General features: G+C 24.7%; 4 protein-coding genes across 4 annotated transcripts; 2 read left to right on the top strand and 2 right to left on the bottom strand.

Annotated features, from left to right (window-relative positions):
- Positions 1-7,222: 7,222 nt before the first annotated feature.
- OCT59_004565 (uncharacterized protein) lies at positions 7,223-8,722 on the bottom strand (the record flags this gene model as incomplete). Its single annotated transcript, XM_025324564.1, has 1 exon — positions 7,223-8,722. The coding sequence occupies one exon, from the start codon at positions 8,720-8,722 to the stop codon at positions 7,223-7,225; it is 1,500 nt and encodes a 499-aa protein (XP_025185484.1).
- A 2,831-nt stretch (positions 8,723-11,553) lies between these two features.
- On the top strand, positions 11,554-11,869 carry OCT59_004566 (uncharacterized protein; the record flags this gene model as incomplete). Its single annotated transcript, XM_025324565.1, has 2 exons — positions 11,554-11,625; positions 11,711-11,869. 2 exons carry the CDS (start codon positions 11,554-11,556, stop codon positions 11,867-11,869), a joined length of 231 nt encoding a protein of 76 aa, XP_025185485.1.
- A 348-nt stretch (positions 11,870-12,217) lies between these two features.
- OCT59_004567 (uncharacterized protein) lies at positions 12,218-12,678 on the top strand (the record flags this gene model as incomplete). Its single annotated transcript, XM_066148370.1, has 2 exons — positions 12,218-12,341; positions 12,596-12,678. 2 exons carry the CDS (start codon positions 12,218-12,220, stop codon positions 12,676-12,678), a joined length of 207 nt encoding a protein of 68 aa, XP_065996975.1.
- A 12,357-nt stretch (positions 12,679-25,035) lies between these two features.
- Positions 25,036-26,361, bottom strand: OCT59_004568 (uncharacterized protein; the record flags this gene model as incomplete). Its single annotated transcript, XM_066148371.1, has 3 exons — positions 25,036-25,193; positions 25,584-25,776; positions 25,846-26,361. The coding sequence occupies 3 exons, from the start codon at positions 26,359-26,361 to the stop codon at positions 25,036-25,038; spliced, it is 867 nt and encodes a 288-aa protein (XP_065996976.1).
- Between the last annotated feature and the right edge of the window lie 155 nt (positions 26,362-26,516).

Raw genomic sequence — 26,516 nt, forward strand, 5'->3', positions numbered from 1 at the left:
CAGAATCTTCTTTATAACATGCATAAAATTATCATATATCTTGATTGAGGAGAGAAAACGAAAAAAAAAAAATAGATTGATAAATTAAATTAAAAATCATTTTATTTGCGATAATGACATCAAAAATATCAAAAAAAATAAAGATTACAATAACGTACATCTTCCTTGTTCACCAAAAATCGATCTTTTTTTTTTAAATTTTTATTTATACAAAATTATTTCTTTTTTTTTCGGAAATTTACAGTTTATTATTATATTTATTTAGTATTATTACAAACGGTTTTTGAAATCATTTTAATTTCGGGTAAAATTCTTTGCCGATTATGTTTTTTAAAATTATTTTTAGTTCCGGTATAATTCTTTGCCGATTATTGTGATTTGTTATTTGTTAGGGTTCTCGAGTCGTTCGATCTTTCTGGACGCCCAAATTATTTTAAGTTTTTTCATTTTTATTTTATTGTCATTATTTTATGTAATCTTTGTGAGATGTTGCCCATGTTTTTGTGAACATTAATCATTATTTCATTATTAATAATTTTGATAATTTTATTTTTATTTTTTATTTTTTTATTTTCATTACGTTACGTAATTGAAAATTTTGGAAGATCCTTGTGCAAAGTTGTGCCGACAAATAATTAGGGTTTAATCGACAATTTCTGCAAATTACGTGACACAATCATACTTAAAAAATCAATTAAATCAATCCTTTAATAAGAAAAATAATAATGAAAAAAAAATTATTGTTTATATTATTATTTTAATAAATGGATAATATTGATAATTTTAATTTAACTTAACTTGGTAATTATTATTCAAATTTGAACTTTTTTAATCATCTTTTAGTATTGTTTGAAATTTTTTGACCGAAATTTGGATATATTAGTATTAAAAAAAATGTTGTACATAAATAAATCAAAATTTCCTGATATAAAAAAAAATTCCTGTAAAAAAAAAAATAAATAAACGGATTTCTTCTTGTCATCCAAATTTAGTTAAAACACAATTTGTATTTATTGTACAGCATTTTAAAAAAATATTTACAAAAAAAAAAAAAAAGTTTAACCATTTTTTTTTCTCTTTTTTACAAATAAAGGGAAATAAAAAATTTCCGGAATACAAAAAAAAAATTGTAATATCTAAAAAAAGATTATGAGTCATATAAAAGATTATGAGTCATAAAAGTTTATTTTTTTTAAACACATCTAAGAAAAAATGATTTATTTAATATGGTAATTATTATCATCCAACTTTAAATTTTTTTTTGGGGGGATTTTTCTATTTTAATAAAAAAAAGGGAAAGAAAACCAATAAATTGAAAAAAGAAAATTTGGCTTATATCGTCATCTTATCAATAAATGATTTCATTTTAAATGAAAGATTAAAATAAGTAAGAAAAAGAAAGAAAAAATGGCAAAAAAAAGAAATTTCTTTTAAGGATGGATTGCACCAAAAATGAAAAATGATAATATATTCGGAACAAAATTATTATAGTACGATAACGTAATATTACGTTCAATAATAAATGGCGGGTTCTCATACAGGTACAATACATTTCAATACTTTTTTTTGTTGCACCATTTTTTCGAATTTAGGCATAACAAAATTTTAAGAAATATTATTAATAAAAATATTTTTGTTATACATGTTATACAACCAATCGGAAAAACTCAATAAGAATTATTATTAAATTTTTTTTTATCGTTATGATATATGTATTGATATATGTTATGATATATGGGGACTGGTCTAGCAAAACAAGGGATTTGGTCTCAAAAAAAAATTTTTTTGTTTATATGATAATTATATGTCAATTTCACTAAAAATTACAATTATAATAAAATCTCAAAAAAATTTTTTTTGGTCCCAACCCCTTGTTTTGCTAGACAGGTCCCCATATGTTATGATATATCTTAACAAAAAATAATTATTATATTTTTTTTTTCAATGTATAAAGGAATGTAAGGATAATTTGATAAAAATTCTAGTTTGTAATTTATTATAATATGATTTATATAATTTGAATTCTTAAAAGATTGGTTGAACTAAAAAGTTGAAATAAGGATAATGTTTAGCTATTAAACAATATTCATACTGCATGTATTATTATAAACAAATAAGTGCTTCTAACGCTATGCGTGAAACCCAAACATCAGGAGTTTCGTAAATCTAAATAGTTCAGGTGATGCTGTATACCACTGCATAGCTGTGACAAATATGGGCGGCATTAACGGCATTGTATAATATCGTTGGTGTATCAAACCCTGTGTAGGACGCAGTGGACGCACCCCTTTTATTGGCGCAGGTCTTTTTTCATCACGGGCGTGACAAATAAACTTAAAATTTATTTTTATTTCTTAGTTTCAGTACAAATTACAATAATAGAATCGAAAGTAATTTTCAAATAAACTGTAAACCAAGTCCCCACTAAGTGACGACTTTACCCTGGTGGAAAAATAAAAGGAAAAGGAAAACCGATGTAGAGGAAGTAAAACAACCCATACGTCCGCACCAGAAAATCAAAATAATACGGAACCGCTTGTTGATAAAATAGAATTAAAAGAAAAAAGTTTCAATAAATTTATATCTTGAAATAAAAAAAATTATCTCTGTGTTTCCTAAGAGCCTGAATGTAAAAAATTACTCAATGTCCAACGAATATGTGGAGGTAATATCGTACGAGGTCTAGAAATAGGACCATAGACGTGAATCCACATTTTGATGTGTGTAATTTTTCTTTTTGGCAATACCTAAAATTTGTTCCCATTGTTTGAAAGCACTGTTTCATTCCAGTCATGTCACTTAATACTCAAAAAAACTTTAACCTTCATTTGACCTGTGATATTTACCTATAAGAAAAAAGAAATTGTTAATAATGTGCAAAATTTTTATTTAATGGTAAAGACATAGCCAGCTCCTCCTCTAGAACTAGCAGACTTTACCAGTAACAAAATAAGGATGTCTGCTTGAGTTGGTTATTAAGTGAACAAGTAATTAAAAAAAATAAAATAAAAAGAAATAAAAAGGGGAAAAAAAATAAAAAAAAATAAATAAATTAAAAGAAAAAAGCAGGTAATTCTCCTAAGTCAACCTTGTGAACTCCCCGACTCAATTGAGTAATCCGTTCTAGATTTTCTTAGGAGTTGCCCACTTTGCAAAATAAAAAAATAAAAAAAAATCACCCATCACCTTTCACCAACCCAATCAAACAAATCCAAGTAATCTCCTAAGTAACCTTGTGAACTCCCCGACTCAATTGAGTAATCCGTTCTAGGTTTACTTAGGAGTTACTCACTTTGCAAAATAAAAGTAAAACACACCTCTTTTAAAGGAACTGCAGATCATATGATTTTTGCGTAAAGTTAGATTGCGCTTAGAAGTAATCACAATTTGTCACATGATTAGCGCATAACAACTTTATGAAAATTTTATATTGAATATATCTTTCCCGAAGCAACAAAATCTATTTTAGAGAAAGAAGTGTATTTTAATAAGAAAGTGTTTAAGAAGTTTAAAATTTAAAGCTTTTGCAAAGTATATATTTTCCCTGAACTCCTGAAGTAATAAAATATATTTTCAGGAAGTGTATTTTTTAGAGAAAGAGATGTATTTTACAAAAAAATATATTTTATTAAAAAAAAGTGTGTATATTTTACGAAAAAAAAAAATATATTTTTCGTAAGTGTATTATTTAAAAAAAAAAGTTTATTTTATTTCGTAAGTATTTTGGAATTTTTTTTAAAAAAAATGAGGTACAGTATATACATACCTTTTCGAATACATAGTGATTAATCAGTGGCTTTGTTATGATGATATCAGTAAAGCATAAAAAATTTCTCATGAGTATATCGATTCTAGATCAAAATTCGATTGCGTAATATTATTACCAAATAGTAATTTAGTAATAACAAATAAGTTGGACGCGTAAACTTGCTAATAGTCTTAATAGTCTGCCATCATTAAAAATCCTGCACTTGCATCTATTTATGTACAACTGAAAAATATATAGATAGACCTTTATTTTATTATTTCTAAATATAATTTTTTTTTATTTTTCCCTTATATTACAGTCCATACTACTCTATATTGGATTTCAATTTTGACTTCACCTCTTCTAATTAATTTCTTAATGGCCATACACTTTTAATCAGATTTATTAGCAAGAGAATAATCTCCCGTTGTTAACAAATAGCATGCTACAATATCTGATGTATTATCAGTTATATTTATCATGATTTTATTTCGACTTGTCTTAATAGATAAAATTTTTACAGTTATAAATAAAAAAATTAGAAAACAATAACTTCTAATCTATTTATACTCTTTAATCTACATTATTGGATAATAAATAACTTCCATTTCTTCCAAAAACAAATTGATGGCATCTATTAAGCATTATAAATAACTAGTTTTGTTATATCCCAATCCGAAAAGTGTTCAAACTCTTCATTTTCTAATTCTGCAATTTTCTCTTTTTAGTTGCAATAAAGCAGTTACTGAGCAAAATCATTAAAAAGTGAGGTTCAGTGAAAAAAATATTTTTCGTGATTTATTATTATTAGTTAAATTTTCTTTTTTTTTCTTTTTCTTGTAAAATAAAATTTTTCGAAAATATAATTTTGTTATTGAGCTACATTTTACCTAAAAAAAAATAAACGATTTATAGTAATTATACGTTAACGTAACTTTACTGCGCCCATTGCGGCCAGTTTATTTCGTTAATTTAAAAAAATAAAACATGAATAATTTACGAGTAATATTTAAAAAAAACTTTTATTATATTACTGTTATTAAATATTCTTATTACTAATATGTTATTATTGTTATTATATAATAAACTTAATGATTTGGTTGAGTTTATTAAGATAGTTAAAATAAACTTAATTAAATGTAATATGGTGAATACTGATAGAGAATATAACGGAGGGGAGAGTAATTTAAGAATAGTAATTAGAGAGGAATTGTAATTAAATCATAATTATAAATTATTGGAAAATTTTTATAGATGATAAATGTACGATTATTAAAATACGAAATTATTTATAAGTTATATTTGATTAACACGAAATTGTTTTATAACCTAATTTTTATTACTTTGTAATATACGGTAACGGTAACGACAATGATTTTGTGATTATCGACGAACAGTGTCAGATTACTATAAGAGTATGATATTTAGTTGCAATCTTCGATAGCCGGACTGATTGGTTGTGGAACGGTATGTTCTGCGTAATTTTTTATGGTGAAGAATAGTGTTCGTCTTTGGAAAGTAAGGACAGAGTGCTTTATCATTACCGGTCACGTGATATGTCCCTGCAATTAATGAAGCTGTACGCATTTTCCAGGGCCGGAATTATGATAATGTCAGTCGGTTACTATAATAGGAAATAAAATTCTGACTGGCATTACCAAAAATTATCTAAAAAAGGAAAGATTTTCATGATTTTTTTTTAGTTCAAAATACGCAAACTCAAACCTGACCCTTTTGTATATATTTCTGGGTCTTTCCGATATTCCATAGGATCATGTATAGCAAAATTTTATAGTTATCCGATTGTATTTTATATGCAATATCAAACATGAAATCTATTTTATTATTCATACGTAATATTTATATACATTACCAATTCTATAAGTTAATTAATGTGGAAAATTAAAAGTGCAGTTATTAAATGAAAAATTACCCTCCTTAAAGGTGATAAAATTATACTTTGTTAGACTATTTAGACTATTGATAAACTATTTATACATGATCATAGAGGCCTCTCGGATATAAAATTTATCTAATAGAAAATGATTACATTATTTTTACTTATTACAGGTAAATGTTTTCAGCCAATCATAAACCCTTCATAAGTAAAAATAATGTTATTCACTCTTTTCTATCGGATAATTATATAGTATGCCTTAATCTTCATGAACTTTTGGTAGAGGATATGATGTTAATTTTGTACATGCTATTAATGAAACAGAATTAATCTTTATTTCCTATTTTGCTCAGTAAATTCAAAAAATTTCACTTATATTAACAAGATGTCTCGCAATAATTCCTAATGAGTTATAATAATTTTTTTATTACCGCAGTATGATTCACAATGTAAATTTTTTTTTAAACAAATAATAAACCAAAGACGCGTTTTTACTTTACTTGGCTATATATATTGTCGTGTGATTTAGCTAGTGTTGTCCCACGCTTAGAACAAACGATGAGTTCCAATTGTTTACCGATATACAGTCAAATCTCGATATACCGAACTCGCGGTATATAGTCGAGGTGGGTTGATACTCTTGACAGATTAGTTTTATTCGAACAATCTCTTTCTGAGCGAAAAAAAGAGATAATTGATCGTGAAATCTCTTGCACCAACAAGAAGAATATGCGAATAAATTGGAACAAACGAAATTAGAAATTCGGAAAACAATAACCAAACAGGTTAAAATGGAAAACGAAGCCTACCCTAGTGCTGAATTCTAACGTTTGCAAGATGAGCATGATAAATTTGTGGATGGCATACGATCTTTTAAGAAAAATCTGGATGACCAATAAAGGCAACGCAACTCATCTCATGAGACTGCCATGAGTAAATCCTTAGAAGAGAAAGACAAAAAAATTGTACAATTATCTACTTCTATTGCTTTATCCAAAGAGGAAATTCAACATACTAAGAAATTGATGAAAATTTCGTTAACATAATTAGGAATACACTATAAGTAATTTGTTGGATATAATTTATTTATTTAAAGTACTGAAACTTATATATTTTACATGCTTTATTCATAAAAATAATGAACTCTTTTTCGCTCTTTTCTTTTTATTTTACAACAAAATGGATAAATTATAAAATTTTATTTTACTTGCCTAACGATTTGATTATGAATTTTACATGTTGTTGGAGCTTGTAGTTTAACATTTATATGTAAAATAGTTTAACATTTTCAGCCAAAAAGAGAAATATAGCTATGTTAAATATGCGCAAAATAACCTCTTAATAGTATATTTATAATATGGATTTAATATTTAATACTCAATTAATGAATAAAAAAAAAATTCATCAACAATGGTTTTAATTCGCAGTTTAATTTTATTTAATTCTGTTATAAATCAAAGTAGGCAATCTGGAGTAAGTACAAAAGTTTTTGATATTTTGATATTTTAATACTAATATAATACTAGTGTAAAATATGAAAAAATAATTAAAGGAATATTGCAAAGTACTAATGACAGTTATATATATATATTATATATATTATATATATTATATTCTTTAATTACACCCTCATCAAAATATTTTTTTATAATCTTATTATTATCTGTAAAGTTTTCTTCATTACTATAATAGTCATTAATAATATTAAAAATGAGTGGTGATTTACTTTTTTTCCAATTTTCAAAAAATTTTTCTAATCCTTTAGTTGTAAATATTGAATTTTCTTTTTTAAAAAATGAATATTCACGCAAAGTTTCTGGTGAATAATCTAATATAATTTCTAATAGTTTGTCACCATTATGTTCTTCACTATCCAATGAAAGACTCATCATCTCTAATTGTGTACAATTTAAAAAGATTTCTTTTAAATCTTCAAAATTTTCAGGTTCAATATTAATTGTTAACTTTTTGATCTTTGGACAACATTTAGAAATTGTTATAATTAATATTTTAGTATAAATAGGATCATGAAGTTTCTCTCTACGTATATTAATCTCTAAAATATTTCCATTAGATTTTTCAATCAACATATAATCTTTAGTAAAAAATAAATCAGTATTAAAATATATTTCTAGATATTGAAGATTTGGAAATGAAGCAATTGATAAATATTCATCCCAAACTTCCATTGTGGAACCTCCAAGTATTAAAGTAAAATCTGCATCACTAATAATTTCTAAATGTTGTAAATTTATCAATGATGTAAGAATTTTAGGTGATAATAATCTAATAAATGGTCTAACAGTGAATTTTTTTAATGTAGAAGCTTTCTTCATAATTATATCATTCAGTGGTCTAAATATAGAGAAATGTAATTTTTCTTTAGCCAAAAAATCTATGCATAATGATTGTAAATTTCTTTGAATATTAATGAAATCAACTAATCCTTCAATATTTTTATTACAATTAGTTACTTCTAAGTGTTTAATATTTTGACAAATTTGTATCATATCAAATAAATTTCCTATTGTCACAAATATAAGATTAATTTTTAATGTACATAATTGAGAAAAGCAAGTAGTTGCTCCTTGATATTTAAATAAAGGATGTGATGTATCCCAATAAAAAAGTTTTAAACCTTTACAATTATTTATAAATAGCTTATAAATTTCTTGATTCAATATATACTTCTTATATCTTTCTCCAACATTATTATTATATTCTTTATTATCATCATAAATTAATGCCTTTGATACACCACTGATTAAATCTGGTGAAATTTGAGTGAAAAAGCTAATGTAGTTAAACAATGGTTTATTATCAGAAATTTCAGTTAAAGATAATTCAGGGATATTATCAGATAGAAATTTCTTTGAAGATTTTGGTAGTAAGAAAATTATCATATTATGAAGTTTAGAAGGTGAAAATCCTTTTAGAGAAGATGGATTTTTCCATAATATTGGTATAGCTATACGACACCAGTGTCTATTTACCAAAATGCATGAATATAAAGATGATAAATCATATTGTAATTCATTAATAATAATTTTAAGACAATCTTCAGTAATATGTGACATTATTTTGAGTAAAAAATACAAAATTAATAAAAGGTCAAAGATAAAAAAGGTCAAAGATAAAAATTTAGGATAAAAAAATTTAGGAGAATATATATGTATTTGTATAAAATGATAGTATAAATAAGTGCAATTATCAGTCAGTTAGTGCAAATTTGACCACTGTAATTCTTTCATATGAAATGATGTAATTCCTTTCTATGTTTCAATTATAGCATAGAACATTAGTTTTATAATAAACTAAGTTTTATGATTAAATAAACTCATACAAGTATTATTTCATTATATAATTTAGTGTATCATATTGTTATTCAATATATCATAATGATGAAATGATATATAGAATCATATGAACAATAATGATTCAAGTATGAAAGGCTAATGGTAAGCCATATGTAATGATGATGTCAGATTACTGTGTTATGATTAAAAGATCTAAAAAATTATTATATCATTTTCCAGCTGATTAACTGATTTTACAGCCCAAGCTGTCTCTGCACCTTATTAGAAACGTGTTTGATCCAGTATGGTTTAAAAAAAGATCGATTTTTTTTTATTCATTTTATTCATTATCTCATTAGCAAGAAAAAAAAATATTCGACCAAAATTTCGTAAACTGGAATTGGATTAACCACAAAATTGGACATCGTAGAGGGTATTCTAAACGTCAGAAGAATTTCTAATAAAAATTATCTGAGAAACTTATTTTAACGAACTGATATCCTGAAATGCATTAAATCATAAAAATTGGGCGTACTAGGACCCCGAAATATATATGTAGAGGTCAGATCCAGAAGTGGTCCAAAATACGCATTCTTTCAGGGCCGGAATTACGATAATTTCAGCCATCATCTAAATTAGGAAATATTATTTTGGCTGGAATTATCCATAAAAGGAATGATCTACATGATTTTTTTTGACTCATTATACGTAAACTCTGACCTGACCCTTTTATGTATATTTCGGGGTCCTGGCGTACTTTTAGTATTTTATTCTTTTCGCAATAAAAACAAAAATTCAAAAAATTTTCAAAATAAAAAAATGGAAATCGTTTCCTATTTTTGATTGATCTTTTTCTAAAAATTTATCTATATCTTTTATTAGGATTCGAACAATATTATTATATAAAGAATTGTTTAAGTATAAAGATTTAGAATAGTTTAGTGTAATTCCGAAATTTCACCCGAAAAGAATGTTTTTGCTTGACGTGAATTTATCAAGACGTATGAACATATTTATATTAATGAATGATCGGAAAATAAAGTCTACTGAAAATCATTAATAAATTTTGTTGGGTAATTTGTATCAATAATTACGCCTCACAATCTTAGCCTTCAATTCTATTCTGTCAATTTTTTTAGTTCATCGAAAGTGTTACCCTCTTGTTCGAATATCATAAGTCATTAATAATCAGCTGTATGTTAAAAGTTAACAAATAACCACAATATGATATGTTCAAAAATATTTTTTCTACATTAATATGTTCTTGAATGAAATAATAATCCAATTTCTTTAAGGCTATCTATTCCATCATTTGTGTTTTACAGTATGTTTGTATAAAAATCATTCCAATTTTTACATTTAACTTCATTTTGGGTATCATAATATAAATTCCTATGCAATGATGTGTTGCACAGAAGTCAGCTGCTAGTTTAACTAGTTTAGCCGCTCATCAAACGATGTAATTATAACCAAAAAAATTTGGTACACAAGCATTTGATGCTTTAGTAAAGATAATGATAAAAATTTTAAAAATTTAATTTATAAAAATAGTTAAACTGCGACTCGGAAAATATTATTAGTAAAAATATAATAAATTACTATGTAAAGTAAATCGTTTTTAATCGAGTATTAACTTTTTTTATACAATTTTTATAATATTCTTTAATGTATATAGATTCTTGACCTCGGAAACTTATTCCATATATCAATATTTTATATCATTTCCGTTAGAATTTTCAATTCACAATACCCAGAAGATAATAAGTATCATGTCTTGAGTTATTAAGTTTCAGAAAAAGAAGAATTCGGTATATTTTTTTGCCATTCTTGTACGTCTTGTTTATGAAATTAATATTCAATATTTAAACTCTAAATATTCTATATTTATTAATAATGTAAAGAAATAAAACACCCCTTATGATGGGAGTACCAGAAATTACGTAATTTCTTGAAGGGGAGGAGGTGTTAGGCCAGGATGACCTTCCATTTTTAGTAATTAATAACATATTTAATTCCGGACCGTTCATAATTAGCATACTAAACAAGTATATAATAATATAGTAAATTGTTTACTTTTATGCATGATTTTTTAAAATTATTAGTTTATCATCACAATTAAATAGGTTTTTTAACTATGTTCTAAAGGGAGTAAAGATCTGTATTGTCAAACTTTATTTTCATACAAATATGGGCATATCATCACATAAGACTTGTTTTTTTTGTACGCCGATCAATTTTTTTTTTTTTAATTTCCCTCTCTAATTTTTTGTAAAAAAAAATCATGTCGTCATATGATGATATTAAATGTAAAAATTGTGGTGAAATATTCGGAAATATATTTGCTAAATGGTGGCAAACCATGCGAAATAAATAATATTAAGAAAAATTTTGCAAATTTGAGTGGAAATGAAAAAATTGATGAACTTATTCAAGAAATGCAATTGAAAATTGAGAGTTATAAGGATATAGTTGTTGAATGGATACCATATAATCAGTTAAATGATATCAAAGAAATAGGCAAAGATGATTCTACTATAATATATTCAGCAAGATGGATGGATCATGGATGGTCCATTAAATTATGATGATTATGATGAAATTATAAAAAAAGAATGCCTAATAAGAAAGTTTCTTTAAAATACTTAAATAATTCACAAAATATTACAAGTGAATTTTTAAATGAGGTAAAATTTCTAATTCTTATTTAATTTAATTTAAAAATCCTTTATTTTAATAATTTATATATATATATATATTTATTTATTTTAGCTAAAAGGTGGTTTTGCTATAGTATATTCAGCAATATGGATGAATGGCCCATTAAAATATAATGAAAAGAAATACAATAGGAAGCCTGATAAAGAAGTTGCTCTGAAAGTTTTATATAATTCACAAAATATTACTGATGAATTTATAAATGAGGTATAAACTTTTCTTTGAATTTGATTATATATTTTTCTATATAATAATAATTTTTTTATTATTTTCATATAAGTTAAAGCTTATTATATTAATTATGATGATTGTGTTCTTAAAACATATGGTTTATCTCAAAATCCGGACACAAAAGAATATATTATGGTTCTTCAATATGCAAATATTGGAAATTTAAATAGTTATAATAATATCAATAGAAATTGGAATTGGGAAGAGAAAGTACTTATATTAAAAGATATTATTGAAGGACTAATGAAAATAAATATATTATTATCATTTGCGACTGATATTATTATCTCAGGTACTGGAAATAGTGATTTTTATTTATATATTTCAGATATGGGATTATGTGGAGATGTTAGTAATATAGATGAAACAAATACTTATGGAGTTATGCCTTATGTAGCTCCTGAAGTATTAAAAGGAAAGCCTTATACTCAAGAAGCAGATATATATAGTTTTGGTATGATTATGTATTTTGTAGCAACAGGAAGACAACCTTTTTCTAATTGTGTACATGATCATTACTTAGTATTAGATATTTGTAGAGAAGGAATTAGACCTGAAATAAGTGAATCGGAAGCACAAAAATGTTATATTGATTTAATGAAAAGGTGTTGGGATTCAAATCTAGATAATAGACCAAATGCTACTGAAGTAGCTAGTTAAATTTATTGAATTATTTAATTGACGAAAATGAAGAATTTATTGACAAAGTAGAAGAATATAGAATAGTAAATCTTTTACCTGCTGAAAATAGCCAATTAAATACCCATTCACAAGCATATTATACTTCTTGATTACTTAATCCATTTACTACTGAATGGCGTGAAGGCTTAGACTGTGCAATTGAAGATTAAGCTAAAATTAGAATATTATTGTTACTTTTGAAATCAACTATAATATTTTAAGGTAAGACAAAATATTGTAATAAGTATTTTACAGTACATGCGGCATGCCTTGATATTTATTATTTATGATTACATTTAATATCTTATATTTTGGTAATTAGGAATTAAATAATATTCTTACTTTATATATTATATTTTATTTAACATTGATTATATCATTATAAAATATGCTTAATGATACTAGCTAATATTCATTTTATTGTATGTCATTATCAAAATTAACTAGAAAACAAGTGCATGTTGGTATCTATTTTTTAATAAGATTATGATGGCCTTTAATCTTTGAGTCGGCCTATGGAGAAAAAGATTACAAAATATTCGTGAGGAGTGAAAAACTCATAATAAAATTCATTAATAATTTTTTTAATAAATAGTAACAATATGAATAACTTTTTAACACATTTTTTATAAGTAAATACGAAACTTTTAATAAATAAATATAAATATATAAATAAAATTAAAATATATAAATAAATATAAAGATATAAATAAATATGAAGATATAAATAAATATAGAAATATAAAATAAATATAAAGATAGTACAATTGAATATGTAGATTTCTTAAATTTTTTTTAATACTAAATAAATGTGAAGGTTCCTTTTTTAACAAACGATTTTTTTTTTAAAGGTTACCATAATTATTATCATAGTTAATAAGAAATTCTGGTTGGAATCTGGATCGGACTCTTATGCCGTCATAAATCAATTTAAATTTGTTAAATTGTCCTTGTATTGTATGGTTATTATGGTGCGATTTTATTGGTTTGAATGGAGAGATACTCAACAACTCTAGCGTCTCCCAGGGCAATTATGGACTTTTGTGACTCCAATCTAGAAGACTGTACTGCTAAATTAGGAAATTTATACAAATTTGTTAAATTTAAATCATAAATAATTCCTTCAATCTCCGATTACAAAATACCAATACAAATAATAAATAATTATATAATGAGAATAAATATATACTTTAATTTTATGTAATCTGAGCTTAATTATTTTCATCTGTAATAAAAAATAGTTTAATTAAAATTTAATGGATCAAAAAAAATCATGCAAAATTAATTACCTTTAGAATTAATATTAAGTTTAGTAAAATCCATTTTTAAGGAATCTATAAATATTAGTTGTTAGAATTGTAAAATAAAATTAAAATATTAGCACATTATATATATATACCTGAATATTCTATTCCATGTAAATCATCATTATTATTAGCATTTTTTGGTTCTGGAAGATTTTTAAAATCTAAAAGTCTACTTGTGTAAACTGCTTGAGGATGTGTCATATTTGTAATAGTACTAATAGATATTAAAGGTGATGAAAAAGATAACTTTTTATTAACTTCATCTGCTTCTTTAACTTGCCCATAAATTACAGAGTTCACTTTATTGTTCCCAATATCCATATGCAAATCATATATTAACTCTCGTAATTCATTTGCATTAGGTCGTTTTAAAGGGTCTGCATCCCAACATTGATTAATAATGTCAAAAATAAATTGAGGAATTTTATAATTAGACTTTGGCCTCAATCCCTTACAAATTTTCATTGCCAAGAATTCATCATGAGCTATATCATAATAAGGAGGGAAACCTGTACAAATTTCATATGCAATGATTCCAAATCCATAAATATCACTTTTTTGAGTATATTCTTTTCCTCTTAAAACTTCTGGAGCTACATAAGGTAATACCCCATATATTTTTTTATTATTATCTTGAAAAGTCTTTACATTTGCTGGTTGGCATAATCCCAAATCAGTAACAAAAGAATTTCGATTAAAATCGCTTAATATATTCCCACAATGAAAATCTTGATGAATTAATCCTTTATTATGAATATCTTTAAGACCAACTGCAATACAATATAAACTCCATAACTTTTGATTCCAATCCAGTAAAATAAAGTTGTTATTTAAATATTGTCTTAAGCTACCATTTTTTAATTCCATCACCATTATAAAATTATTTGTTTTTGGATCTTTGGTAATACCAAAACAACGAACTATAAAATCAGTATAACATGCTAAAATATTTGATTCAACCTTATAAGAAAATTATAGTTAGTTTAACATTTATAAAGGCTAATAATACTAAAATCAGTAAAAATTATCTTACTTCTTTTAAAAAATCTGCTGTAATATCTTGGGAATTATGTAAGCACTTTAAAGCGACTTTTGTTTCGCCTTTCCTTTCCAATTGATTATATTTGTTCCAAGGACCATCTTTCCAAACTGCTTCAAAAGTAGTTCCAAATCCCCCTTTTGCTAAATATTCAACATCATCAAATTTATCATATTCAATCCATTCTATGATTTTAGTATGACGTTCAGCTTTTAATTGTGCTTTTTGAATAAATTCATCAACGTCATGATTTCCACTTGTCCAATTTTTGAAATTCTGTTGAAAATATTGTGATTTACATAACCGACAATAATAAAAATCAGTTTTAGGCTGCTTACAAATTTCACATAAACCATATTGCATATAACATTCTTTTAACTTTTTGTCTGTTATTAATTTATCAATTAACGATTTTTGTTCTTCAGTTAAACACCAATGTTTGAAGTCTTTTATTTGTTCAATTACATCATCACTTAGTTTAATTTCATCCATTTTAATAAATAATTTATTAAACAATTTTAATTCGTATGTAAATTACTAAAAATAATTAAAAAAAAAAGAAAAAATGATAAAAAAAATGGTGAAACGTTATTTTATGTTGCAATGATTTCAAGATCGGCAGCAAATTATAAAAAAAAAAGACTAGTTAAAATACACAAAGGAAACACAAAAATCTGATCGGCAATTAATTTTGGTAAATTTAAGACTCATAGGTAAGATTAAATGACGAAATTATGGCGTATCGTACAATTTCAAAAGCATGTAAAAACAACAAGTTCACAAGAAATTAACATTGTAATGCCGCAGTATACCTAGTAAATATATTAATTAAATGGCGCAGTATTATATTTAGAATTAGTGTATAAATTTTTAGTATTTTAAAATTGTATGACGTTACAAATGCAACGTCCGAGATGATGTTAAACTAGTAGATCATTTAGGAAGAGAATTAAAATTAGAATATTGATATTTTAAGAAGGAGATTTGAAGATCAAAAGAAAGAAAAATTCAAAATTTCAAAAATATAAAAAATGGCATGTTTGAGATGTGCGGTTTGATCGAGTATAAAATTTGAAGGATTTAAAATTTTCAGGTTTGGACATAAAAAGGGATAAAATGTTGAAATCAGTTCGCGGAGAAAGTATTTTCAAATTATTATAAAAAAGGGTAAAATTTGAGTTTGTGAAATAAAAGGATACGAATTTGGGATTTTATTTTTATCTGTATTTAGTATTGTTAAACCAAGCATTTATTTATATTATTAATAAAGTATTATTCTGTTAAGCCTAAGGTGGAAAACGTGATTTATCACGGGCTTAGGTCTTACAACATTAACATTTATATTCATTTCGAAGAAATAAAGCTCAAATTATATATTCTAAGTGTAATATTTTATATATTAAGTTCGAACTCTAAGGTCTATCAATAATTTCAATAATTCATTTGAACTCATTTAATATTATCCACATGTTATTTAAAGTTGAAATGTTAAGTCATTTTCGCTAATATAGTTTGACTATTAATATATAAAGTTTTGTTATTTTTAAATATCAAAAGTATCATTTGCAGTCTATATAACACCTTCAATTTCATATTTTCACTAAATTTTCATTTTAAAATGAATAAATCAAAGTCAAAACTAACATACTAGGAAACGGAAAAACCGTTATTAAGTCCGATGCTGTTTAAGGGTTTATTGTTGTACTTCGTCATGTGCTGGACGTACAGACGGACATTTTTGTGTTATCTTTGTATAGAAGTATATGAATATATAATAAAATAGTACTGTACGGTATTACAAATTTGGACAGTCGTTCGAAAAAATTTTTTAATTTTTCCGTACTCAGACGGATTATTAAAAATAAATTTTTATTTTCCGTACTAATAATATTACATCGTAGCATCATCGATAGAACTTTCGATAATGAAAATGTTACAATTACATAATATTTGAGTAATATAATTGATCTGATTAATTTATATATTTGTAATGTTATTATATATTTGTCATAAATATCTCTTTTTAATCTTTACTGCTTTGAAAAAGAAAAATAATTGTAAATATGAATATTCCGATGTTGAAGACTTTCCAATTGAATTGATAAATTCTAAATTTGAACAGGTTTATACAGTTTATATAATTATTATGACTTTATGAGTCAGTTTTATTATTATAGAGCTGAATATTATTAAAGAAATACAGTAGAAATATATAAGCTTATCTTCAAAGAGCATAATTGATATATTTATATTTTTAATATAAAGTATTTAAAAAAACAAAACATGTACGAAAATTCAAAATTGTACGAAAATTCAAAGTCGTACGGAAATTTTTAAAGCATTCGTACATACTATTATAAAAAAATTTATCTGCTAGAAACGTACGTACGAACAAAAGGATTAAAGTCCGTCTGAATTTGTATTACCGTACAGTACTACTTTACTTAATACCTGAAGTATATAGTCCTTTGTTACACTTTGGATTAATAAATCATCAATGAACGGAATAGTGTTTCAATCCGGATAAAACCTCAAATATTTTAACGTGGGATTATGATTAAAAAAGGATACAAATTTTGGCTTTGAGTGGACTATAATTTCGGCCAGAATTAAAATAATATTATTTCATAAATTTTTATTAATTTTGGTGGTCCCAGCCTAAATTAACCGAGCCGGTATCCAGATAAAAACCAGATAAAACCGCTACGGATTGAAACTCTAACACGGAATAATTTATTTTAATATATTATAAATTTTTTTTACTTTTTGTATTCACAATTCTTTATAAATTATTTTCATATATTAAGTTAATACCGATATCAATCAATAAAATTAAAAAATTCTTTCCCAAATTTCCAAATTCTTTTTTGGTTAGTAATAATCAACATTTGTAAAAGTTTAACTCAAATTTACTTTGATATTTATTTCGTATTTTTTATGGAGAATTTAAATAAAAAATCGTAATTTAGCAAAATTGAATAAATTTAATTGCCGATCAAGATTATTGTGTTTCCCTCTGTGTATTTTAACTAGTCTATATAATCTAGTATATAATCTAGTATATAATCTATATAATTAGTAACGTTCAGATTACCTGTATAAATTCTAAATTGTGCAACCTTACTGGCCAGTTATTATGTGACGTTAAACAAATTCAAAAAAGCGAAATTTATATGACGATCATATAATTCCAGCATTACAATCCTGGTGCGAAGCAATAGGGTTACAACTAGCCTTTTTAATAATTTTGTTGCCGATCTTGAAATCATTGCATAAAATAACGTTTCACCACTTTTTTTTTCATTTTTCCTTTTCCTTTATTATTTTTTAGTAATTTTTACATACGAATTAATAACATATTTTTTGTTTGAAAAATTATTTATTAAAATGGATGAAATTAAACTAAGTGATGACGTAATTGAACAAATAAAAGATTTCACCCATTGGAAATTGACTGAAGAACAAGAATCGCTAATTGATAAACTAATAACAGACAAAGAATTAAAGAAATGCTATAAAAGATATGGTTTATGTGAAAATTGTAAACAGCCTAGAACAAGATTTTTTTATTATTGCAATTATTGTATATTTCAACCAAATTTCAAAAATTGGACAAGTGGAAATCATGACGTTGATGAATTTATTCAAAAAGCACAATTAAAAGCTAGTTCTTACGATAAAATCATAGAGTGGATTGAATATGATAAATTTGAAGATGTTAAATATTTAGCAAAAGGGGGTTTTGGAACTACTTTTAAAGCAGTTTGGAAAGAAGGTCATATTAGTGATTGGGATTATAATAATAATAAATGGAGAAGAAAAAGTGAAACAAAAGTTGCTTTAAAGTGTTTGCACAATTCCCAAGATATTACAGCAGATTTTTTAAAAGAAGTAAGATATTTTTTATTGATTTTAGTATTATTAGCCTTTATAAATGTTAAACTAACTATAATTTTCTTTTAAGGTTGAATCAAATATTTTAGTATATAATGTTGGTTGGATAGTTCGTTGTTTTGGTATTACCAAAGATCCAAAAACAAATGATTTTATGATGGTAATGGAATTAAAGGATGGTAGTTTAAGACAGTATTTAAACAATTACTTCATTTCAATGAATTGGAATAAAAAGTTGCATAATTTACAAGGTATTGCATCTAGTCTTAAAGATATTCATAATAAAGGATTAATTCATCATGATTTTCATTGTGGGAATATATTAAACGATGAGCATGGAACGGCTTTTGTTACTGATTTGGGATTATGTCAACCTGCTAATGTCAAATCCTCTCAAAATAGTAATAAAAAAATATATGGAGTATTACCTTATGTAGCTCCAGAAGTTTTAAGAGGAAATGAATATACTCATAAAAGTGATATTTATGGATTTGGAATCATTGCATATGAAATTTGTACAGGTTTCCCTCCTTATTATGATATACCTCATGATGAATTCTTGGCAATGAAAATTTGTAAGGGATTGAGGCCAACGTCTAATTATAAAATTCCTCAATTAATTTTTGACATTATTAATCAATGTTGGAATGCAGACTCTTTAAAACGACCTGATGCAAATGAATTGCATGAGTTAATAATGAAATTATTTCGTGATATTGCTGACAATAAAGTGGATTCTGTAGTTTATGGGCAAGTTAAAGAAGCAGATGAAATTAATAAAGAGTCATCTTCAACAGTTCAATCACCATTATCATTATCATCTACTAGTGCTAGTCTTTTATATACAACACATCCCCAAGCAGTTTACACAAGTAGACTTTTAGATTTTAAAAATCTTCCAGAACCAAAAAATGCTGATAATAATGATTTTCATGGAGTAGAATATTCAGGTAAACACATATAGTTTTCTTATAATAATTTAAATAAGTTTTATAATTCTGACAATAATATTTATAGATTCTTTAAAAGTTGATTTTACTAAGCTTGATATTAATTCTAAAGGTAATTTCTTTTGCATGTGATTTTTTGGTCTATTAGATTTTAATTAAACTATTTTTGTTATTATAGATGAAAGAAATTAAAACACATTTAACTTTAATGGAAATATTTTGTATATAAAAAAAACACATCAAATTTAATTTTATTTTGAACTTGAAGATAGTCTGTAATATTATTTTGGGATATTTTATGGAAATATAGTAAGGCTGATAATTTATCATCTGAAAGATTGAAGATTAGCATTGTAATAAATTTATAAATTTTTTTTTATTAATAAATTTGATCACATTAAATTATCTAAAATTTATAATAAATAAATCAATTGTATTAATAAGTGTTAAATTTAATGTGAAAATTACTTTTTAGTGATGTCTTTATATTACAGAAAAGAACATCCACTAGAAGTTTATGTGTAAATTGTGGCTTGAGTATGTACGTTATATAAGAATGTTTTTTGCATTAAATAAATTATGGATTATTGCGAAATAAAATTATTTTTATATGATAGAAAGTATAAAATGAGATTTAAAATATTTGAAGTTAAATAATCAACTTAAAATTTTAGCTTTTTTTATTTTAGAGGTTGGAACTGATTAACGTTAATCGATTAATTAATTAACTATTAAGCAATAAGCCGATTAAAATTATCTAAATCATAATTCTCAAATTATAATGCAGCACAGAAATGATGAAATATCGGTCACATATTCTCCAAACTCAAATTTTAACAAACGAACTTTTTTATTGATGCTTTGATAATAAGATTATTAAAATATGAGTAATATAATTTTCAGCCAAAAACAGCTTCTAATTCAGTGTTCGGAAATGACCTGGTCATTTGACCATTTTTCGGATTAGGAGTCATTTGGTCAAATGACACCCCATCATTTGGCATTTGGCATTTGAATTATTCGCGAAATGACAAATGCCAAATGATTGGGTATCATTTGACTGTCATTTGCGTCCTTTGTCATTTGGTCATTTGTCATTAAAATATTTAAAGATTATTGGACAATTTATAATCACGTGATGTACAAAAAAGGAAGGACGTAATCGAAATAATCACAAACAGAATCAATTTCACCAAATTATTTATTTTTTACTGTAATCTGAAAATAATAAATAACACAACCATAATTATTAAAGTGATAATATCTGATATGTTATTTATTATATATAATTTTATTATATAATTATATGCATAAATAAATATTATGGCCATCTTATGATTAAATAAAGACAACAATTATATATAAAAATGGTGAAAAATGGGATCCACTACATGTGTTACAATTAAATATTTTATTGCAAAATCAATTAACTTTTATCTGTGTGGATAAAATGATCATTAGTGAAATAATTATAAGTGAAATAATCCTGTCTATAATAATATTATTAACAAATAATAACCTGTAAAATAATAACAAAATCACGTGATTAAAAAATCTTTACTACTATTGGAACTTTTTTGATTATATATATTAAACCAATTTTGTTTTAATATTTTTGTTTTCTTAATTAAAATAAACAAAATAATTAATAAAAATTCTCAGAATATTTAATATTTTTCAAATGACTTAAATGACAGGTCATTTGAGTTGCAAATGACAAATGACAAATGACTTGTCATTTGAGTCATTTGTTCATTTCAAGTCATTTGCCAAACACTGTTCTAATTGGTTAAAGTTTTTTGATTATTTAAACCTCTTATATTTTAGAGTTTAAAACATGCACTTGCATTTTGAGTTAACTCATCAAATTAAACTTGCACTCAGAGATTCTTTTACATACTAAAAGAGTATTTATAGATTGATATAGTGACTTTAGCGTTTAACTACATTTTTACAATTTTAATTGTTTATAATTTTTACGAAATGTTTATATTTTTCATTAATTCGTATAATAAAGCCAAGAAATACTCGGCAAATAAAATGGTAGTGAGAACCTTTAGCAGATTAGATTTTTAATATCAAATTAATTAAAGGAGTAAGCAAAACAATGGCTAGGCGCCACAAAATCACGTGGGAAGAAAGTTTATAAAGTAATGATAACAGCTCTTTCACCATTTACTATTCCAGAAAGTACAAAGAGTGCAGTACATCATTATTACCGAATAGGAAAAAAAATAGGATCCGTCTTCTACTCTGAGAATTATTCCATGAATCCATGTTATGATTAATTATTTTTTTTTTCTGCAAATAAACATGAAAAGGTATTATAGGATTTTTGTTGGAAAATGGATTTATTCTATATCTGATATAAATAAATTATACTCTCTAATAAAAATCTGCGATGTGAAATAATTAAAATAAAATAAATTTTTGTATTCTGTGAATTTTTTATTTAAAATAAATGTTGCTAACTACTCATCCTATTCTATTTTTATTATTTAATAGAAAAAAAAGAAATTTTCATTATTTAAATTTTACGATATTTGTGAATCTGTAAATCTATATAACTGGTATGTAACAATGTAACATGAAAAACGCGTGATAGATCTATTCCACATTTGGTTGGTTTGCTGTCGGGTCATGTGTAAGTTCTGGGTTAATCATATTTCTCTCCCAATGACAGAATGTGGAAATTTTTTTCAAACCGAAATTTTTTTCATATTTTTTATTTTTTCGGACGACCTTGGCCGTTAAAACTGTCGTTGGGCTCCATCACTTTCGTCAATGGTGTCCGTCAGATCAGTTCATACTGAGGAAGAATTTTTTTTTTAATCCTTTTTTTTATTTTCAGTTACCGAAAATAAAATTTTTTAATTTTTTATTTACAGTTTTTTTTTTCAATATTCAAAATTTTTAATATTCTTTAAATATATATTTTCTCTTAAATTTTTTGTAAGTTCACTTGACTTCTCTTATTTAAAGTTTTCCCTTTTTTTTATTTTTTATAAAAAAGTATTTATTTCATTATTTTTAAAACTTTATGATTTAGGCTTTCTTTTTTTTTATAGCACATTGGGTTTCTTTTTTGTAGGACCAAACTCTCGAAGACTTAAATGAATCTCAGACTCTAGATCAGTATGATAATATAGATAGACTCTGAAAAAATAAAAAATAAATTATAAATTAATTTAATACAATTTTTTCTTTCTTTTTTTGTAGCACACTGGATTTCTTTTTTGTAGGACAAACTCTCGAAGACTTAATGAATCCAGACTACTGGAAGTACTATATGGGGAGTTATACCTTCGATTGTATTAAAAAAATGTAGTAACATTAATTTGTTTTTTTGTTGTTTTAAACCGCTGAACATTCTGGAGACTTGAACGAACCTGGATTTAGTACTGTCACATTTAAATTCCATTGTTTACATCATTTCAAAGGCTAATTTTCTAATGAATTTCCTTTATGATAAAAAAATTTAATTTAAACCCCTAATAATAGAAACTATATAATAATAAAGAAAATAAAAATGTGGATTACTGATACATTAATATTTTTTTCTAATTTCCTAACAAAAAAATTTTTTTTTTTGAATTTTCTAACGAAAAAAAAATGATAGAAAATATTTTCTTACAAAAATAAAAATTAATTAAAAAAAATAATATTTTCTGATTTTCTAAAAAAAAAAATGAAAAAAAAAATGTTTTTTATAATTTTCTTAAAATAAATTTTTCTAACAGAAAAACCGAAAAAAAATTATTTATTATTATTTTTTTTTTTATGGGTCAATTTTACTACACGCTGGAAGTGTTTTACGACATAATACCTTTTAAGGTCTTTAACCAATAACGTCATAGATCATTAGAATATGAATAGTATTTAGGAGGTTTGTGATTTTTAATGCTAAATCACTTTGTTCTAGGGAGATGATTGCTCTTGCATAATTTACATAATTTTGGAATAATAGTAATATGCGAGTATAATAGAAAAAATTTACAAATATTTAGTGTTTATTGTAAGGAGCTCTGGAATGATTATACTACAAAAGCCCAATTTGTCGTACATAATTATTTTTTTTTTGAACTTGTTTAATATGCAAAGGAAAAAAAAAATTTTTTTTTTATCTTCCACTTTTGTGCAAATAATTTCTTCACTTTATTTCTGTTTCCTTTCTCGTTAGTTTGTACTTTCCATCATTATCTTTCATACTGAAATGTTTATATTTACGCCAAATACTTATAGATATCGATCATATGGATACAACTAAATAAGTAAATAATGATAAAGTCAAATGACTTTTTACCATAGAATCATGGTATATTCCACGAAAAAAGATCTAGAAATACTTTTCGTACCACCAATTTATAATTCAGATAAATAAAATACGTATCGACCCTACCTTTCAAAATTTTCAATTTCATTATCTTATTAATACTTTTTTTATAACTTATGCCACTGGCATAAAATTCATAACGAAAATTTGAATTATATTTATATTCTCACAGAAAAATCTTGAATTCTTTCTATTTCACTTTAAATAACTTTATTGGCTATTTAAAGTCTTCAATAAATGAAACTAATAGAGTAATCACTAAAAATAAAATAAAGTTTATTATTTGAAAAAAGCAAAAATTTTTAAAAATTCTATACAATAAACATATTCTTAAAAAAAAAACAAAACATAAAAAAAACGAATAAAAAATGTTTCTTATTTGTGATAAAAAATATTAGTAATTTTCTTGTTTTTTTTTGCTTACTGATTAAAAAGGTTAAAAATAACCACTGCAATTTCTTAATTTACCTAGCAGAAAAGTGATGGGAAAATAAATAGAGTGATAGGGAGATAAAGTGCTAACCTTATTATACTTCCATCAAATGAATAATAACACTATAATATTATCAGTTATCATCAAGTTTACAATAAAATAAATAAAATAACAAAATAAAAAAAATATGAATAAATTCTAGTTATTTTACATTTTGAAAATTTTCATTTAAAGTAATATGTGTTTCATCTATAATAAAAAAAATAGTTTACCAATTAAATTTAATAGATCAAAAAAATCACATGCAAAAATAATTACCTTTAGAATTAATATCAAGTTTACTAAAATCCATTTTTAATGAATCTAAAATATTAGCTGTTAGTTTTATAAAACTTAACTTATTATGACAAATTATTCATTATTATCATCATTTTTCGGTTCTGGAAGATTTTTAAAATTTAGAAGTCTACTTGTATAAATTGCTTGAGTATGTGTTGTATATAAGAGATTACTAGTAGATGATAATGGTAATTGAACTGTTAAAGATGACTTCATCTGCTTCTTTAACTTGCCCATAAATTACAGAATTCACTTTATTGACCCCAATATCCATATGCAAATCCAATATTAACTCTCGTAATTCATTTGCATTAGGTCGTTTTAAAGGGTCTGCATCCCAACATTGATTAATTATATCAACAATTAATTGAGGAATTTCATAATTAGACTTTGGCCTCAACCCATTACAAATTTTCATTGCTAAGAATTCATCATGAGCTATATCATAATAAGGAGGGAAACCTGTACAAATTTCATATGCAATGATTCCAAATCCATAAATATCACTTTTTTGAGTATATTCTTTTCCTCTTAAAACTTCTGGAGCTACATAAGGTAATACCCCATATATTTTTTTATTACTATTTTGAGAGGATTTGACATTTGCCGGTTGACATAATCCCAAATCAGTAATATAAGATTCTCGATCAAAATTGCTTAATATATTCCCACAATGAAAATCTTGATGAATTAATCCTTTATTATGAATATCTTCAAGACCAACTGCAATACAAAATAAACTCCGCAACTTTCGATTCCAATCCAGTGAAATAAAGTTGTTATTTAAATGTTGTCTTAAGCTACCATTTTTTAATTCCATCACCATTATAAAATTATTTATTTTTGGATCTTTGGTAATACCAAAACAACGAACTATATAATTAGTACAAATTACTAAAATATTTGATTCAACCTTAAAAGAAAATTATAGTTAGTTTAACATTTATAAAGGCTAATAATACTAAAATAAAAAATATCTTACTTCTTTTAAAAAATCTGCTGTAATATCTTGTGAATTATGTAAGCACTTTAAAGCGACTTTTGCTTCACCTTTTCTTTCCAATTCATCTTGATGATTCTTCCAAGGACCATCTTTCCAAACTGCTTTAAAAGTAGTTCCAAATCCCCCTTTTGCTAAATATTCAACATCTTCAAATTTATCATATTCAATCCATTCTATGACTTGATAATATTCCTTAGCATTTAATTGTGCTTTTTGAATAAACTCATCAACGTCATGATTTCCACTTGTCCAATTTTTGAAATTCTGTTGAAAATATTGTGATTTACATAACTGACAATAAAAAAAACCAGTTTTAGGCTGCTTAAAAATTTTACATAAACCATATTGCTTATAACATTCTTTTAATTTTTCGTCTGTTATTAATTTATCAATTAACGAATTCTGTTCTTCAGTCAATTCCCAATAATCGAAGTCTTTTATTTGTTCAATTACATCATCACTTAGGCAATACAAAGTGATAAAAATGGTTTTCATATCCCGGCCGGGTCAGTTTTTGTTAAGTCAAAAAAAAAATTTTTTATATTATTACTATGCCGGGTGAGAATTTTTTAAAAATTGAAAAAAAATTTCACATATAAAATTTTTGAAAAAAAAAAATTAAAAGCCGGGTTGCCGGGTTATTGATGTAA

The sequence above is a fragment of the Rhizophagus irregularis genome, chromosome 12 (genome assembly GCF_026210795.1).
Source record: "Rhizophagus irregularis chromosome 12, complete sequence".
In the NCBI taxonomy this organism is placed as follows: Eukaryota; Fungi; Glomeromycota; class Glomeromycetes; order Glomerales; family Glomeraceae; genus Rhizophagus; species Rhizophagus irregularis.